Source organism: Metopolophium dirhodum, chromosome 9, assembly GCF_019925205.1.
Source record: "Metopolophium dirhodum isolate CAU chromosome 9, ASM1992520v1, whole genome shotgun sequence".
Lineage (NCBI taxonomy): Eukaryota > Metazoa > Arthropoda > Insecta > Hemiptera > Aphididae > Metopolophium > Metopolophium dirhodum.
The window spans coordinates 6,210,254-6,227,859 of record NC_083568.1 but is presented as its reverse complement, the minus strand read 5'-3'; the positions used below and the strand labels follow the sequence as shown (position 1 = coordinate 6,227,859).

Below are 17,606 nucleotides of genomic sequence, written 5' to 3'. Positions count from 1 at the left end.
GTTACGATAATTCTGCAGCGGATGCCATGGCATACCCGGGCATTGTCCCTGCCGCACGCCCATGATAGGTACATAATTTCGCGCATTGTTTATTATAATAATAATATTATTGTTGAACATTGTCTGCAGGGTCGCGTTATTGGGTGTCCTTATTGTTATCGTCACGGAACGGACAGCTGATGACCCATCGACGGGAACGTGGACGGAGACGCGTCGTTGTCGTCGTCGATGCGACTGCGGGACGAGCGATAAATTATAATTTATTATCGTCGTACGCGACTTTTAGTAATCGCGCGCGACGCCGCCGCGTTAAAACGATTAATCAACCGTCTCGTCGAACCCGGCCCCGACGCGCATAATATTATATTATTATATATTAATATAATATGTCGTGAGACATAGGTGTTTGACGTAGGTACCTATACATAATATCGTATTATATTGTGTATTGTGTTCAAACATTTTATTTTTTTTTTATCATTATTTACACGATTGCCACACACGCGCACAGCTCACGGTAATAATATGGTCCTACGTACCTGTATAATATGCGTCGTGTACCTATAATACCTACTCGTACGCAGCGATGGTGTACCTCTACCCATAAACGTCCGTCGTATTTATTCGTACGGCAATGGCGTCGGACATATTATTATTATGCAGACACTGTGTATTATAATAATATAATAAACGATATAGCGGCGAGCGCACAGAGGACAATAATGTTAAATTCTCGAGTTTTTTTCGTCGGCGGCAAATGTCTTTTCTTACCGTCGCCGCCGCCGCCGCCACCGCGCGTAGGACGTCCAAAAAACACACGACTTTGGCGAATAATAAAAACAAAAAAATTACGATCCAAATTACAAACCGAATTTATAGTTTGCACTAACCGCATGTCATTCGCAAAGGTCGTACCTATACAATTAATATAATATCATTACGTACAGTAGGACATTGTGTTATCAATACCATAGGCTCTACAGTTTAGCGGTGGTCGTGTGATGTCTACCCTACCCTTATACATTGTCCCGACGTGTGACGATATAATAATATTATTGCCTAACTAAGAGAGTTGTATATTACGTTTTCGAGTGACGAAATCGAAGCCAATGTGCATTTTTATTGCGCTTCGGTTTTACCATTATTATAATATAATATTATGGTTTTATTCAAGTCTTTCACGCGCATACCGAAGACTGTTAAATTTTCTTTTTTACGAATTCCGATAAACGTACGTCGAGTCTCTACTTTTTGTGGGATATTTCCGACAGACGAAGCGGGACCGCACCAGCTACTTCCGAAAAGGAATTCATTCGCAACAGCTGTTTTAATTTTGACTGCCTAATTAACAATGACGCTGTCGTTTCATTAGTGTCCATAACCGTATTACACTGTGGGCACGACAGACGTATAGTTATTCGTTAGGATTAGAGCAGAGTCAAAGTTAAACCACGTCAAACGTTTCTAAATCATAGATAACTCAAAACATCCGAGATTAAATTATTAACTAAATGTACATATATATAAACTGTGCTATATATATACTCGTGCTTAATCTTCCCTTTGACCAACTTGTGCTTTTAGTGGAAATTATTTAAGCAGTGACGATATAGTAATAATAATTATTGAATCACTGTGCGCAACTACATCACTCGTCGGGTCATTATCTACAGCAGTATAATTACTCACTTCGACGTGTATACTTCATTGCTACTGCAGCGCACGTAATATAATATAGGCACCATAATATAATATTATGTTTATGAAAACTATTGATAAGTAAATTTTGCCGATAATAGTAGTATAAGGTGGCTAAAGAAAAAAAAATTGAAGACGGAAACGTATACTACGATTTCGATGATTTAGGTACAATTGCGTTCAAATATTAAATATATACTTTCAAAAAGCAACGGGTGATTTATTTGAATTTTACGAGCGGATCTCTCGTCTCCTGCAGTTTGCCATATCTTAAAGTTTGTGTGATCCGTCTCTTTGCGCATCTTAATACTCAAAAAGGGTTTACATGATTCATTATTTATGTTGTTTTTTTAATGAATACCTAATATAAAATGTATTTTTGTATGGCATTACAATATGTTTTTGTTAAATCGCGATAAAAAAAAATTATAGGTATTAAATATCAACCAAAAAACTTATTATAATATTATAGTAATGTACCGTTGTGAAAAAAAATAAAAACAGCACGTGAGACGCGCAGTGCAAAAACTTACACGTCATATTTTAGTTGTACAAAAATGAACGCATCTGATTTCTATTCCAAAAACATCATCATGTTGTTTTGAAATTAATGTTAATCTGATACACTTTTTCGATAATCAAAATTAAATTGTTTAAAAAAAAATAATGATAATGATATGCAACGTGATTCGTAATTTATTACTATACAACCCTTTTTTATTGTTTTCAACAGTTGCGATAGATACGCTAATGTTTTGTATTAAAAACACTATTTGCTAGTATAATTTATTTTAATGTTGGCGTATTATCAATTTATTTATTTTTTTAATAAAACGAATTAGTTCTTATCCAACATGACGTCAATGCACGCACATTAAATGAATAAATCCATTTATAATAATAATGATAATAATAATAATAATAATAGGTAATAAATTTATTTTCCATCAAGAAAGATAATACAATGTCATGATTAGCATAAGCTTACATTTCTGGATCTCCTCAAAAGCCGATGGCTGTGCTAGAGGAGAGAGTTCCATAGATAATAATGGTTAGATATAAATATTAACTAGGTATGTATAAAGAAAACAAAAAAAAAAAAATATATATATACATAACAAATCAAAGATTACAACAATAGTATTTAAATGAAAATTACTGAAATAAACTATTAATATAATTTTTTGAAATTATGTACATTTAAATCATGATAATAACAAAATTTTATAAACTTGAATTGAGGGCATTGCTGTCCAAAAACTGTCCTAATTATAGGAATAATGACAATTGACTTAGATTTAAGTCGAGTAGAATAATTGTGACTTGGTACAGCAATGTCATCCTTCAAATTATACATTAATAAACAAATATTTTTTAGGTACAAAGATTGTAAATTTAATATATTTAATTCTCTACATAATTTAGACGTTTGAAACAAGCGAGGCATATTAAAAATTAATTTTACCAGCGAATTTATCGTTACTTCAAGGTTGTAGAGATGGGTTGGATATGCACCTCTCCAACACGAAATACCATAAAAAATAATTGATTGCACAAGTGCGATGTATGTTCATTTTTTAAGTTTATAATTTATGATGTATTTGAGCGATTTGAAAATATCAACAAATTTTTAATCGTGTTATTAATATGGTTGACATGAATATTCCATTTTAGGTTTTCGTCAATGTAAATACCCAGATATTTAATTGAAGTCACCTTATCTAGTGAAAAACAGTTACAGATAATTGTTGGGTTGATATTATTAGATATTGGTATTCGGCACTTGTGCGAGTGGTTCATTTACTAATAGTTACTAATGATGAAAAAAGTATGGATAACATTATGTTCTTCTATCATAAGGGTCCACTGTCCACTTGTTGATTAATGTATGCTTGTGTTTTTTAACATGATAACCAATTTATAAACTTGAAAAAATGCTGAAAACATTATAGTTACAGTTATACTTGTTAAATGTAATTTAATCGTAAGTGCGCGGGTGCGCCTGTTTCTATATTTGAGTACTTCATAGTTCTTACTAATAGGTTAGATTAATGTATTTTACTTCACGCCACACATGATAACCTAACTTTTATAGTTGATGCCATTTGGACACACTTAATTATCTAGTAATATAATAGAGCAAAATCATGAGATAGGTACATATTGTATTATTATGATCAGAATATTGTTTGTGAAAACAGCGTTGTATTTATTTATGTTTCTCATATTATTATCATATTTGTGTTTTTCCTATTTAGTATCTCATAAGTTTCATAATTTATTAGTATTTACTATTTATTGTAATAATTACCTATACAGAGTGTTAAAAAAATTGGAAAAGGTTAATAGACTAGTAATTACTAGGACTGATGAAGGGCCTAATGTGTTTATAGGACCATTGATAGTCGGCTTGTCTACAAACTTTATTGACAGGTCTTGCGGCGCACGTTCAAGTTCAAACATGACAAATGTATTGACAGCGGGCGGTGGCTTTAAGAAACTAGCAGGTACGTAGAGTGTAATCTGAGGTCCTGCGAGTGGCCAATATCGACCCAAATTAATATCATTTAAAAACGCTACTCCCTATAAAAAAAAAGAATTTTGAAATATAGTATGTTTTTAACGATAGTCTATGTGCACATGAGTGCACTTCAACAGATAAAAGTGAAAAAAATGATGAAAAAACAAACAATACAAAATCAAAATACACACCTTAGTCCAACCTGAAGTATCCAGATAAGTATCTAAGGTACTCGTATAGTTCTCTGGCAAAGTAAACTGTGTTCTATAAAATGCCGGTGCTTGGACATTGTCCACTGGTTTGATCGAAGAAAGCCAAGACGTTTCGTTTAGAGGGTGCGCAATCATTTTCCACGGACCCACTTTTTCGTTGTCAAGAAGTACATTGCCCAAGATTCCCTGGACAGAACAATATAATTAGGTATATTAATGTTTTGTAACATATTTTTTAACACAATTCAACTGAGAATAAAATATTAATTAGATAATATGTTTAACAGTCGACCTTTCTGTCTTCGATGAAATCTCCGTAGTTGATCCTTCCTTGGTTCTCAACCAAAATACTCAGTGTTTGAGCAGAATTTTGTTTTATGTCTAAAAGTATAGTCGTGTTTCCTTTTAATCGATTCATAGTACCAACTTGTACCTGAAATAGTAAAATATTATTTTAACACCGATAACTATTGTGTACGGGTGTGACTTTACTTGATCCAGGTATATGATTGCTCGATCTCTTACAGAGTTCACGGTTAGAGTCACTGGGTTTTGGAACTTATTTAATAATATTGTTTCGTACATAACGAAGCCAGTGTTGATATCCATACCTTCAAACGTTAACGGGTTAACGCTTAACACAGGATTTATCCGATGGGTAACTTTTTCAAATATACTAACCAATGGCCGTAAGTAGAATGTGCCATAGGCTGCTTTAAGCATTGGAATTAGCGATGTAATGCTGATATTCTCGGGTAACGGACTGGAATATTTCTAAAAAAAGAAATTTCTAAAAATTTTGACTTCCGCATAGGACTGTGAAAAGTTAAAAGACTCACGACATTCTCGAGCGTCTCTTTTATCCTGAAATATTTTTCGGTCAGGTCACCAGCTTCGGTTATCGGAGCATCATAATCGTATGATGTTAGCTGGGGTAAATATCCAATATTCGCATCGTTTTCGTTTGTATTGGCACCAGACGTAAATCCAAAATTAGTACCTCCGTGAAACATATAAAAACTAAACGAGGCGTTCAATGACAGCATTGATTTCATTTGTTTCACAACATCAGCCGATTTCACTTTAGGATGTGGTTCCTGCCAATGAGCCAACCAACCTGGATAAAACTCAGAGTTGACAGGTGGTCCACCTTTTTGAAAGGTTTTCATTAAGTCAAAACATTTGGCAGCTAAAAAAAATTCATCATAAAAGTTAATAAACCTCTTTGATATCGGTTGTAAATGTACCGTACAGCACAAGTACTGCCAAAGATCTAATCTGAAATGCGTATTGGTATCATTAAACAACCTGCCGTGTATATAATGATGATAGGTAAGTACTAACCATTTACTGAAATACCGAAATCAACAGTAGCGTACACTTCCGGAATGGGGCCACATTCAAAATCTCTCTGCCTACAAATATCAATTGTATAGAGTAAAGCTTTGTCTTCTACGTAGCCTTTTAATAAATCACGTAACCACAGTTTGTAGTCTGAATCACAGGCGTAGTAACTCCCATACTCATTTTCTACCTATTTGAAATCAATTAAAAATTTTAAAACAAAAATTAACAACTATGTTTAATTTATGAATACGATATTATTATGTATTGTATTTTCAAGTATTCCGTGCAAATGTCCAAGGTACATCGCAATACTTTTTTTAAAATATAATTAAATCCTGACAGTTGATAATATTGTTTTATCACCTGAACCATAATGATATTTCCACCGTTTCCGTACAAATGAGGTTTCATTTTCTGCATAAGCACACTAAACCATTGTGAAACATACTTTTTATAACCTAAAATGAAAGTTTTTAAACATTTGACAATTTAATAATATCAGCGTTTTCTTAACCATACTCGAATCATTTGTCCTCAAGCTCCCCTTCGGCGTAACGTTTAATAACCAATATGGAAATCCACCCTAAAAAATTAATACCTGTGTAGTATATTTTTTCATAATATGAGTATTATATGAAAACAACATTTATACTTACGAAATCACGTTCAGCACATATGTATGGACCCGGTCTCAAGAGTAGGTACATGCCTTCGTCTTGGATCAATTTTATGAAATACTCCAAGTCGGCCATCCCTTCGAAATTGTATGTGCCAGGGAATGGTTCGTGTAAGCTCCATTCTACGTAACTAAAAATATTAAAATAATTATAATTTGTGTCAAAATAATAATAATATAACCGTTTGTTTTTATAATTAGAGTTCATCTGTTTCCCTTTTTATATTTTATATTCATTATGTGGGAACTGGTAAATAATCCTTTGACGAATTGTTAACAACTATATTATGTTATAGGTATAAACACATATTATTACATTTAACATTGGATAAAAAAACCAAATAATTATATACTTTGAAACTAACAAGTAGGTTTAATATGAAATCTAGATTCTCATTTATCGTTTTTTTAGTATTTACTCTTACTAATATGTAGATTGTAGGCATTATCTAGGTAGTCTATAAAAACTAACGACTATGTTCCTTGCGTTTGTGCTCATTATTTCGCTAAATGTTAAGTAGTTATAATTGTACTCGGTAATTTGTGTATATTAATGTATAATGACGTTGTAACTTCAATCATAACAATATTATATTTATTAAATCTTGTAGATCAGCGGTTCTTAACCTTTTGTAGATTGCAGAACCCCTTACCAAATTTTTTTTCAAATACCTTTTTTTTTTTTACAAAACATCTCATGATATTATAACCAAAATTACAATCATTATTTTATATAACAAATTACATAAGTAGACATAACAAAACAAACACATTTATAATTATTTTATTACAATTCATTTTTTATAAAAATGTAATATGTATAAAACTATAGTTGACTACGATCGATCAGCTGCACTTAGTGGCAGTAAATATAAGACTTCCGAGACTATAGTGCTGTACGCATATTCATTTTGTATGGACAAGAAAAACCGATTTTACTTAACAAATATTTATAATACAATTATTTGGTGTAGAATCTACATATTATATATTATATGAAAAAAAAAATTATAATCCAACAATATTGTAATAATGCATTCATATCACTTATTGACGTATGTTATGTGTTAAGGCTGCCGCGGACCCCCGACATGAGTATTGCAGACTCCCAGGGGGCCGAGGACCACAGGTTAAGAACCGCTGTTGTAGATAATTATAATTATAGGTAGTAGATGTAATGTTACCATAATACCATAAGATATAATACGCATAGGTAGTTCTTGGAAAAGTGAAAAACACAATACTATACAAAACACATTATGTAAACTGGAAAAATATTTATACCTTAAAAAGTTTTCCTAAGACATGAAGTTTATGTCGTTGTTACATTTAACTGCACTGTGCACTACAGGTATGGATATATTTTACAAATACTCACGTTGTTATAGCGTTTAATCCAGCGGCTTTTATTTTTTGAATTCTGTCTTTCCAATAAGATTTAGGAATTCGAAAATAGTGCAAATCACCGGAAACGTACCGGAACACTTCTCCGTCTTTTAGGAATTCGTTTTTTTCATAATCCACAATGAACGTCCGGTTGTTTGTCTAAAAAATATGAAATCAATACTACAAATTCAACCGTCGAATTATTTGAAAATTTCGATTAAATTTAAACCTCGGATTTCGATGATATTTCTATATATTTTAATCAATCGTATTTGTGTTTACGTCATTTACTTACTGAATTATTAGTATCGGACAAGACGAAAAAAAATAATGACCAAAAACAACATACACCAATCCAATGCATTTTTCACTTTTTAATAGACGAAAACTTACTATAATATTATTATAATATAATATCACAGCATTAAATAAGTTATATTTCTCTAATTTTGTGTTCCACACGTTATGAGTTCACTATACTTTATGTCAAACAAGAGTTTGAATCATAATCACGTAGTCTTATACGACCATTATTAGTTTTTATAGTATAGCTCTTATCTGTTTATTAATTTTTTTGTTCAACAGTCATTTTAATGATAATTTAATTTCAAAACGATGTATGGATTGAAATTTTATGCTGATAAAGCAATAGATTAAATATAATGATGAACAATTATTGTACACTGCATTGGTTACTCCAGTGCTCGAATTGGGAAGAATTAAGTCGAGGAGTTCAATCCAACGATTTAAAAACTGCATTGTAAGGGTACAACTAATCAACACAGACCCGTAGGGGGCTTGCCCCCCACACCCACACGCATCTGCCCAACATACATTTTGAATACCACTTTTCAGCAACACATTTTGAATTCCAAATAGGTTAATAACAATCTACCCGTTTATTCAATATACTAAATGGATAACAAAATTAATAACTATTATTTTTGATTCAAAACAGACCATATATTTTAAAATGGATATAAAAATTCAAAAACACCGATAAATGATAACCATATAACTGAAACTGATAACATTTCATTCGGAACACGATTTAAGATAGTACTAGCACCCATCAGTATCTGTGCCTTAGATAATATACTTATATGATCTATGAACTGTGAACTACTGACTACATAGGCAAAACACAGAGTGATATTATAATCAATTAATAAACTAATATCAAAAATAATTTTGATGTGAACAATTTAAAATAGTAAAACTTGTTATACAATCGACATCAATTGAAATCAACATTTTAATAGAAATTATTTCGGACATTAGTTTTTACCGTCCAAGTAAAAAATAATAGAAAGGCTACGCAAACAAAAAAATAAAAATAGTAGGGGAGCTCCGTTCCCCTGCTCACCCCCCTCCTAATTCAAGCACTAGGTTACTGTAAATAATGATAAATGTGTCTACGGTTTTGATTTTAAAATCCAAAAATTTTTTAGTTTTACATTATTTTTGGTATTAATATTAATATTACCTATTACTATATTATTAATAGAAAAGTTATCAAATTCGTAATTTACTAGTAGTGACTAATTAGCAATGTACTTTAAATTTTTTTTGTATCTCAACCAATATCATTACAGGCACGATTTATATAATATTATAAGCTTTTGTATAAACATGTATTTATTTTCAAACAGTTATATTAACAGTAATATTATTAGAAATATTAATTCAATGCTATTATTTATTTAAATTATATTTTGTCAAAATAAAACTTATAAAATATGTAATAAATAGCATTTTAATACTTATATCAACCACCAAATATAATATTATGACGTCAATTTTGCAAATCAGATGTACCTATATAAATAAATGAAATATTTGTTATTGATACGGGTAAGAGTATTTTAGTATACATTTGGGACCCACTCAGTTGGGACATGCTTATTTTACGCCCACGAATTTATGTACAAAGACATCTCAGAACATACAATATTGTTTATTTTAGTATAGTGAGTTGTCCGTTGCAGTAGATGAGTATAAGACAAAAACTTTAAATTACAAAAAAATCTTTAAAAAATAATCTATATTATACAATAAGACAAAGGATGTATGGCACTATAGTTTTGGTTTCAATAAAAAATTCATTTACTATTTTCAGAAATGACGACATTAATTATAAGAACGAATAATGACTTGTCCTATCAGAAGAATTTCGCGGCAATTTATTGTGAAAATCTCAATAGTGTATATACCTACTTGCAGTGCACTGACGAACGAGAATCGTTTAGTATAGTTAAGGACTATTTCTATCGTACCTCATGGGAAAATATAAATCCGACTGTTGAGGGGAGTAGTTGGAGAGGTCACCGAGTTAAAAAAAAGGGGGTCTCTCTACTAGTGAAACTTAAATCTTAATTATGACGGTCGATGAGTGGACACGCAGTGGTTATTCACTAAAAACTGACCTGCAACGAAACTAATTTTTTGTTCCACGAAATGTTAAGGATTTTGTTCCAGCAAGAAGTAAGGTTAGCCCTTTTGCATTTTAGTGATGCCTCTTGATATTACAAAATATTGGAAGAACGGATGGGACTAAGGTAGAGAAAGTCTTTTTGTCGATTTTGGGAAATGAGGTGGCCAAGAAGAATAATTATGCAAATGTGGACAGATACATACAAAAAACCATATTCACCAATATCATAGGACTCTGCATAGAATTGTGGACAGTAGAGAATTGATAAAATGAATAGCACGAAGGAGAAGAGAGAATATAAAATTCTGAATTGAGGAAAGGATCAAAACGATTGTCTGTCGACCACATAATAAAAGAAGATAAGCAAAAAAGAAGTAATCAACATCATATTTTGAATGAATAATTCGTAATATAGGTAATACAACATGGAATGTATTTTAATCTGTGTTTATAGGACCATTGATAGTCGGCTTGTCTACAAACTTTATTGACAGGTCTTGCGGCGCACGTTCAAGTTCAAACATGACAAGTGTATTGACAGCAGGCGGTGGCTTTAAGAAACTAGCAGGTACGTAGAGTGTAATCTGAGGTCCTGCGAGTGGCCAATATCGACCCAGATTAATATCATTTAAAAACGCTACTCCCTATAAAAAAAAGAATTTTGAAATATAGTATGTTTTTAACGATAGTTTATGTGCACATGAGTGCACTTCAACAGATAAAAGTGAAAAAAATGATGAAAAAACAAACAAACAAAATCAAAATACACACCTTAGTCCAACCTGAAGTATCCAGATAAGTATCTAAGGTACTCGTATAGTTCTCTGGCAAAGTAAACTGTGTTCTATAAAATGCCGGTGCTTGGACATTGTCCACTGGTTTGATCGAAGAAAGCCAAGACGTTTCGTTTAGAGGGTGCGCAATCATTTTCCACGGACCCACTTTTTCGTTGTCAAGAAGTACATTGCCCAAAATTCCCTGGACAGAACAATATAATTAGGTATATTAATGTTAAGCAACATATTTTTTAACACAATTCAACTGAGAATAAAATATTAATTAGATAATATGTTTAACAGTCGACCTTTCTGTCTTCGATGAAATCTCCGTAGTTGATCCTTCCTTGGTTCTCAACCAAAATACTCAGTGTTTGAGCAGAATTTTTTTTTATGTCTAAAAGTATAGTCGTGTTTCCTTTTAATCGATTCATAGTACCAACTTGTACCTGAAATAGTAAAATATTATTTTAACACCGATAACTATTGTGTACGGGTGTGACTTTACTTGATCCAGGTATATGATTGCTCGATCTCTTACAGAGTTCACGGTTAGAGTCACTGGGTTTTGGAACTTATTTAATAATATTGTTTCGTACATAACGAAGCCAGTGTTGATATCCATGCCTTCAAACGTTAACGGGTTAACGCTTAACACAGGATTTATCCGATGGGTAACTTTTTCAAATATACTAACCAATGGCTGTAAGTAGAATGTGCCATAGGCTGCTTTAAGCATTGGAATCGGTGATATAATGCTGATATTTTCGGGTAACGGCCCAGAATGTTTCTAAAAAAAGAAATTTCTAACAATTTTGACTTCCGCATAGAACTGTGAAAAGTTAAAAGACTCACGGCATTCTCGAGCGTCTCTTTTATCCTGAAATATTTTTCGGTCAGGTCACCAGCTTCGGTTATCGGAGCATCATAATCGTATGATGTTAGCTGAGGTAAATATCCGATATTCGCATCGGATTCGTTTGTATTGGCGCCAGACGTAAACCCAAAATTAGTACCTCCGTGGAACATATAAAAACTAAACGAGGCGTTCAATGACAGCATTGATTTCATTTGTTTCACAACATCGGCCGATTTCACTTTAGGATGTGGTTCCTGCCAATGAGCCAACCAACCAGGATAAAACTCAGAGTTGACGGGTGGTCCGCCTTTTTGAAAGGTTTTCAAAAATTCAAAACACTTGGTAGCTAAAAAAAATTCATCATAAAAGTTAATAAACAACCTCGTTGAAATCGGTTGTAAACGTACTGTATTGTACAAGTACTACCAAATATCTAATCTGAAATGCGTATTGGTATCATTAAACAACCTGCAGTGTATATAATGATTATAGGTAAGTACTAACCATTTACTGAAATACCGAAATCAACAGTCGCGTACACTTCCGGAATGGGGCCACATTCAAAATCTCTCTGCCTACAAATATCAATTGTATAGAGTAAAGCTTTGTCTTCTACGTAGCCTTTTAATAAATCACGTAACCACAGTTTGTAGTCTGAATCACAGGCGTAGTAACTCCCATACTCATTTTCCACCTATTTAAAATCAATTTTATATTATAAAACAAATATTAACACCTATGTGTAAATTGTAAATACGATATTATTAAGTATTAATGTATTATATTTTCAAGTATTCCGGGCAAATGTCCAAGGTACATCGCAATACTTTTTTTAAAATATAATTAAATCCTGACAGTTGATAATATTGTTTTATCACCTGAACCATAATGATATTTCCACCGTTTCCGTACAAATGAGATTTCATTTTCTGCATAAGCACACTAAACCATTGTGAAACATACTTTTTATAACCTAAAATGAAATTTTTTTAAACATTTGACAATTTAATAATATCAGTGTTTTCTTAACCATACTCGAATCATTTGTCCTCAAGCTCCCCTTAGGCGTAACGTTCAATAACCAATATGGAAATCCACCCTAAAAAATTAATACTTGTGTAGTATATCTTTTTATAATATGAGTATGGTATGAAAACAACATTTATACTTACGAAATCACGTTCAGCACATATATATGGACCCGGTCTCAAGAGTAGGTACATGCCTTCGTCTTGGATCAATTTTATGAAATACTCCAAGTCGGCCATCCCTTCGAAATTATATGTGCCAGGGAATGGTTCGTGTAAGCTCCATTCTACGTAACTAAAAATATTAATATAATTTTAATTTGTGTCACAATATTACGAAAATCGTATGTCTTTCTAATTGGAGTTAATTATTGTTTCCCTATATTTTATATTCATTATGTGGGAACTGGTAAATAATCCTTTGACGAATTATTAACAACTATATTATGTTATAGGTATAAACACATATTATTACATTTAACATTGGATAAAAAACCAATAACTATGTACTTTGAAACCAACAAGTTGGTATAATATTAAACCTAGGTTCTCTTTTATTGTTTTTTTACATTTACTATGTAAATATGTAGATTGTAGTTATTATCTCGGTAGTCTATAAAAACTCATGACTATGTTTCTTGTGTTTATGACCATAATTTAGCTAAATTTTAAGTAGTTATAATTATACTCGGTAGTTTGTGTTTATTAATTTATTAATGTATAATGACGTTGTAACTTAATTCAATTTATAATTGTACTCAACTGTCTGTGTATATTAGTGTATAAACGTATAATAGATGTGATGTATTATATCAGGTATAATACGCATAGGTAATTCTCGGAAAAGGGAAAACCACAACAATATGCAAAACACATTAAAAAAACTGGAATCCGTCGACTGTCATTAATGTACAACAAAATTTAAATACTAAAACAAACCAGCCAAAATATTTATACCTTAAAAAGTTTTCCTAAAACATGAAGTTGATGTCGTTGTTACATTTAACTGCACTGTGCACTACAGGTATGGATATATTTTATAAATACTCACGTTGTTATAGCGTTTAATCCAGCGGCTTTTATTTTTTGAATTCTGTCTTTCCAATAAGATTTAGGAATTCGAAAATAGTGCAAATCACCGGAAACGTACCGGAACACTTCTCCGTCTTTTAGGAATTCGTTTTTTTCATAATCCACAATGAACGTCCGGTTGTTTGTCTAAAAAATATGAAATCAATACTACAAATTCAACCGTCGAATTATTTGAAAATTTCGATTAAATTTAAACCTCGGATTTCGATGATATTTCTATATATTTTAATCAATCGTATTTGTGTATACGTCATTTACTTACCGAATTATTAGTATCGGACAAGACGAAAACAAATAATGACCAAAAACAACATACACCAATCCAATGCATTTTTCACTTTTTAAATAGACGAAAACTTACTACAATAATATTTTAATATAATATCACAGCATTAAACAAGTTATACTTCTCTAGTTCTGTGTTCTACACGTTATGGGTTCGCTATGCTCTATGACGAACAACAGTTTGATTAATAATCATACACGTAGTCTTATACAACTATTACTTTTACAGTACCTATAGCTGTTATCTGTTTATTCATTTTTTTTTCGTGAAACAGACATCTCAATGATAATTTAATTTCTAAACGATATAATTGTCAATTAATTAGTAAACAAACTTCAACATGTTGTTGATTTTATGTATGGTTTTTGTTCGGAATATACAGAGCGGACAGTTTCATGTTACAGTTATTTGCTTATTTAAATGCACAAAATAGATAAAAATAGTAATATTGTTTACATAGTTTGGACTTTGATTTCATTGATAAAAAACAATTTTGCATATATATAATATATTATTTATATATACAAAATAATATGTTGTTAGACAATTTTATTATTTATTGGTCCTCAACTATTACACTTAAACTGATACCACGTTGAGTACTTTTTTAAAGTAACTTCATCGAGTTCCTACTTTCATAATAATATTATATTGTCTTAATAACAGAATTAAACATAATATTGATTTATAAAAAAAAAAATTTAATATACCTTATTTGTGTCTATACGTTTACAGTTCAAATTGAAATATTAATTTATTGTTTATTGCAATATGTTGATAAAGAAATAGATCAATTAAATAAATTATGAACAATTATACGGTGCCTTTGTAATTTGTATACTCTAGATTACGATAAATGTGTCTATAAAAATATTTTAAATTTTTATTATTTTTGCTATTAACATTAATATTTAATATTACCTATTACTTAATTATTAATAGAAAAGTTATCAAACTCGTAATTTATTAGTAGTTACTAATTAGTATAATGCACTTTTCAATATTTAAAAAATATTTTCTACAATAAACGTCCGTTTGTCAAATCAATACAACCAATTTAGTCGTAAAATTATTTGATTAAATTTAAACTGCTGATTTCGATGATATATTATAATATTATATTAAATAACCTAACTAAGTATAAGTGAAGTATATAATATATTATAATATACTTACCGAATTAAGAGTATCGGTAAAAAACGAAAATAAATAATGACCAAAAACAACATACACCAATCCATTGCATAGTTAACTATATAATAGACAAAAACTTATTACTAGAGTAATATATATCAAAACATTAAATTACTAATTATATTTCCCTAATTTTGTATTCTACACGTTATAATGAGTCCCGCTACTCTATAACAAAAACAGTTAGGTTAATAATCCTACTTCGTAATCTTATCCTTATAATATAGTAGTGGCAGTGCTGTATTTACGGGGGGGGGGGGGTCCATGGGGTCCGGACCCCTCCCATTGACTCGTGTCTCGTACATGTTAAATTTTGTGTTTTTACACGATTAAGAAAAACAAATTTTATCATACGATACGAGGGATTTGTTAAAACTTTTCGGCGCTTCAACTGTCAACATTTTGAATTAATATCGTTTTTTTTTTGTTGTTATAAATCTACATTGCCAGTACTACGTTGTGATTTTGCGCAGTATTTACATTGGCACTGAAAATTTCAAAATCCCCGTTTGAGCATCTCCCCGGGTGGGGCTAAAAGTGTGAAAAATACTTCACGACCTATTCTCGTGCCTTCCAAATGTACAAAAAAATTTCGAGCCGTTCCGGAGGAGTTCGTACACTAACACCGCGACACGAGATTTTTATAATATATTAGATGATTAAAAACTCAAAAATGTTATATGGACTTACAAGCTCTCTACGGCTCTGTGTTCCTGAAAATGATCTGGACCCTCCATATAACAAATTCCTAAATACGCCACTGAGTAATGGTCATCTGTGTATTAATTTTTTTTTTGCAACAAAAAATATAATAATAATTTAATTTCATAACGATATAATTGTTAAATAATTACTAAACAAACAACACTATAATATAGCGTTGATTTGAAGTATGGTTTTCAATTGTTGGTTAAAATATTCAGAGTGATCATATTTTTTGGAATTTTTGAATATACTCAGGCTTAAGCTGACTTAAAATTCTTCTGTTTCTCTAAATGTGAACCCCTCCCCCTTTTTTTTGCTATAAATTATTTAGTGGATAACTTTTTGAAAATGTTCAACCCCCCTGACATTAAGTCCTGTATACGCCACTGAGCCCCAATATCTTATAAGCTCATTACATGGACCTTATTTTATCCGTAGAACATAAAGTTAAATCAAAAACTACTTGTATGAATTTTGATTCTGGTATGTCAAAAATTTCAAAACGTTTTCCCACTGTATAATAAACAGTCGAAAATGGGTGTCTCATTTGAAAAACAGAAGCTTGTACCTCCACAGGTTGCCGCTCAAGTAGTGCAAAAGATCTTAAGAACTGTTGAAAATACGGTTTGAAATTATATTTAAAAATACCAACAATTAGATTTTAAATAATATTTATTAAAGAAACAAAGAGGGTGAGCATTCTTGATGAGAACTACTCCGTAACAAAATAATATATAGTTATTCAATTTTATTTTTTAATGGTCCTCGACTTACACTTAGACTGATACCACATTTAGTACTTTTTTAAAGCAACTATATTGAGTACATAATAATATTATATTGACTTAATGCCTAACTGAATTAAACAAATATTGATTTATAAACGATTAATAATGATTTAATATCATCGGAAACATTAATTTATTGTTATTCATTTGAAAATAAATACTGGAAGAGCATTTTTTAAAAGCTTATAGTCTAGTCTAGTGCAATAAAACTAATATACTGCAACATACTAATAATAAGACCGGGTTGACCCCATACTCGAGTGTACAAATCTATGGTGATGTAGCGGAAAAAAGAACAGTGAGCTCCTAACCGAATTTTAACAAAATAGTGGAAATTAAAATATATATCCAAGCAATCACGAACCTTGAGTGAGTGGTGCGATAGTGAACATTGTGAAGATCGAGTTAGCATAGCTTAAAAATGTAATGGACTACAGTTATAAATGGTTTGGTCTCGACCTAAGTCCATCGGGGTATACTAAATTAATTATGTCTCAACTGTATTTCGTGCATTTAATAAAATGTCGACTTTTAAATAAGTTTTCACTATGAACATTTTAATTATTTTTATTTTTTTATCAAATTTCATATAATTTATAAGTAA

The 17,606-nt window shown here is 31.1% G+C and overlaps 2 protein-coding genes across 2 annotated transcripts; both read right to left on the bottom strand.

Annotated features, from left to right (window-relative positions):
* Nucleotides 1-2,653: 2,653 nt before the first annotated feature.
* LOC132952042 (beta-galactosidase-like) lies at nucleotides 2,654-8,308 on the bottom strand. The gene is made up of 11 exons (XM_061024168.1): nucleotides 8,136-8,308; nucleotides 7,833-7,999; nucleotides 6,435-6,585; nucleotides 6,298-6,361; nucleotides 6,142-6,236; nucleotides 5,776-5,965; nucleotides 5,271-5,620; nucleotides 4,924-5,205; nucleotides 4,724-4,864; nucleotides 4,411-4,617; nucleotides 2,654-4,281 (listed from the first exon to the last, which is right to left on the bottom strand). Exons 1-11 carry the CDS (start codon nucleotides 8,202-8,204, stop codon nucleotides 4,006-4,008), a joined length of 1,992 nt encoding a protein of 663 aa, XP_060880151.1. The 5' UTR covers nucleotides 8,205-8,308; the 3' UTR covers nucleotides 2,654-4,005.
* A 2,334-nt stretch (nucleotides 8,309-10,642) lies between these two features.
* On the bottom strand, nucleotides 10,643-14,503 carry LOC132951994 (beta-galactosidase-like). The gene is made up of 11 exons (XM_061024093.1): nucleotides 14,292-14,503; nucleotides 13,989-14,155; nucleotides 13,082-13,232; nucleotides 12,945-13,008; nucleotides 12,788-12,882; nucleotides 12,414-12,603; nucleotides 11,906-12,255; nucleotides 11,559-11,840; nucleotides 11,359-11,499; nucleotides 11,046-11,252; nucleotides 10,643-10,918 (listed from the first exon to the last, which is right to left on the bottom strand). Exons 1-11 carry the CDS (start codon nucleotides 14,358-14,360, stop codon nucleotides 10,712-10,714), a joined length of 1,923 nt encoding a protein of 640 aa, XP_060880076.1. The 5' UTR covers nucleotides 14,361-14,503; the 3' UTR covers nucleotides 10,643-10,711.
* Nucleotides 14,504-17,606: the final 3,103 nt, after the last annotated feature.

Bases quoted from the DNA above. Each gene is read 5' to 3' on its own strand.
- LOC132952042 (XM_061024168.1), bottom strand. From the start codon at position 8,204: ATGCATTGGATTGGTGTATGTTGTTTTTGGTCATTATTTTTTTTCGTC. The intron at 6,362-6,434 runs GTAAGTATAAAT...TTAATTTTTTAG, and splicing joins TATGTGCTGAACGTGATTTC to GGTGGATTTCCATATTGGTT. The intron at 5,966-6,141 runs GTGATAAAACAA...GATTTCAAATAG, and splicing joins GAAATATCATTATGGTTCAG to GTAGAAAATGAGTATGGGAG.
- LOC132951994 (XM_061024093.1), bottom strand. From the start codon at position 14,360: ATGCATTGGATTGGTGTATGTTGTTTTTGGTCATTATTTGTTTTCGTC. The intron at 12,883-12,944 runs GTATGGTTAAGA...ATTTCATTTTAG, and splicing joins CTTGAGGACAAATGATTCGA to GTTATAAAAAGTATGTTTCA. The intron at 10,919-11,045 runs GTGTGTATTTTG...TTTTTTTTATAG, and splicing joins ATACTTCAGGTTGGACTAAG to GGAGTAGCGTTTTTAAATGA.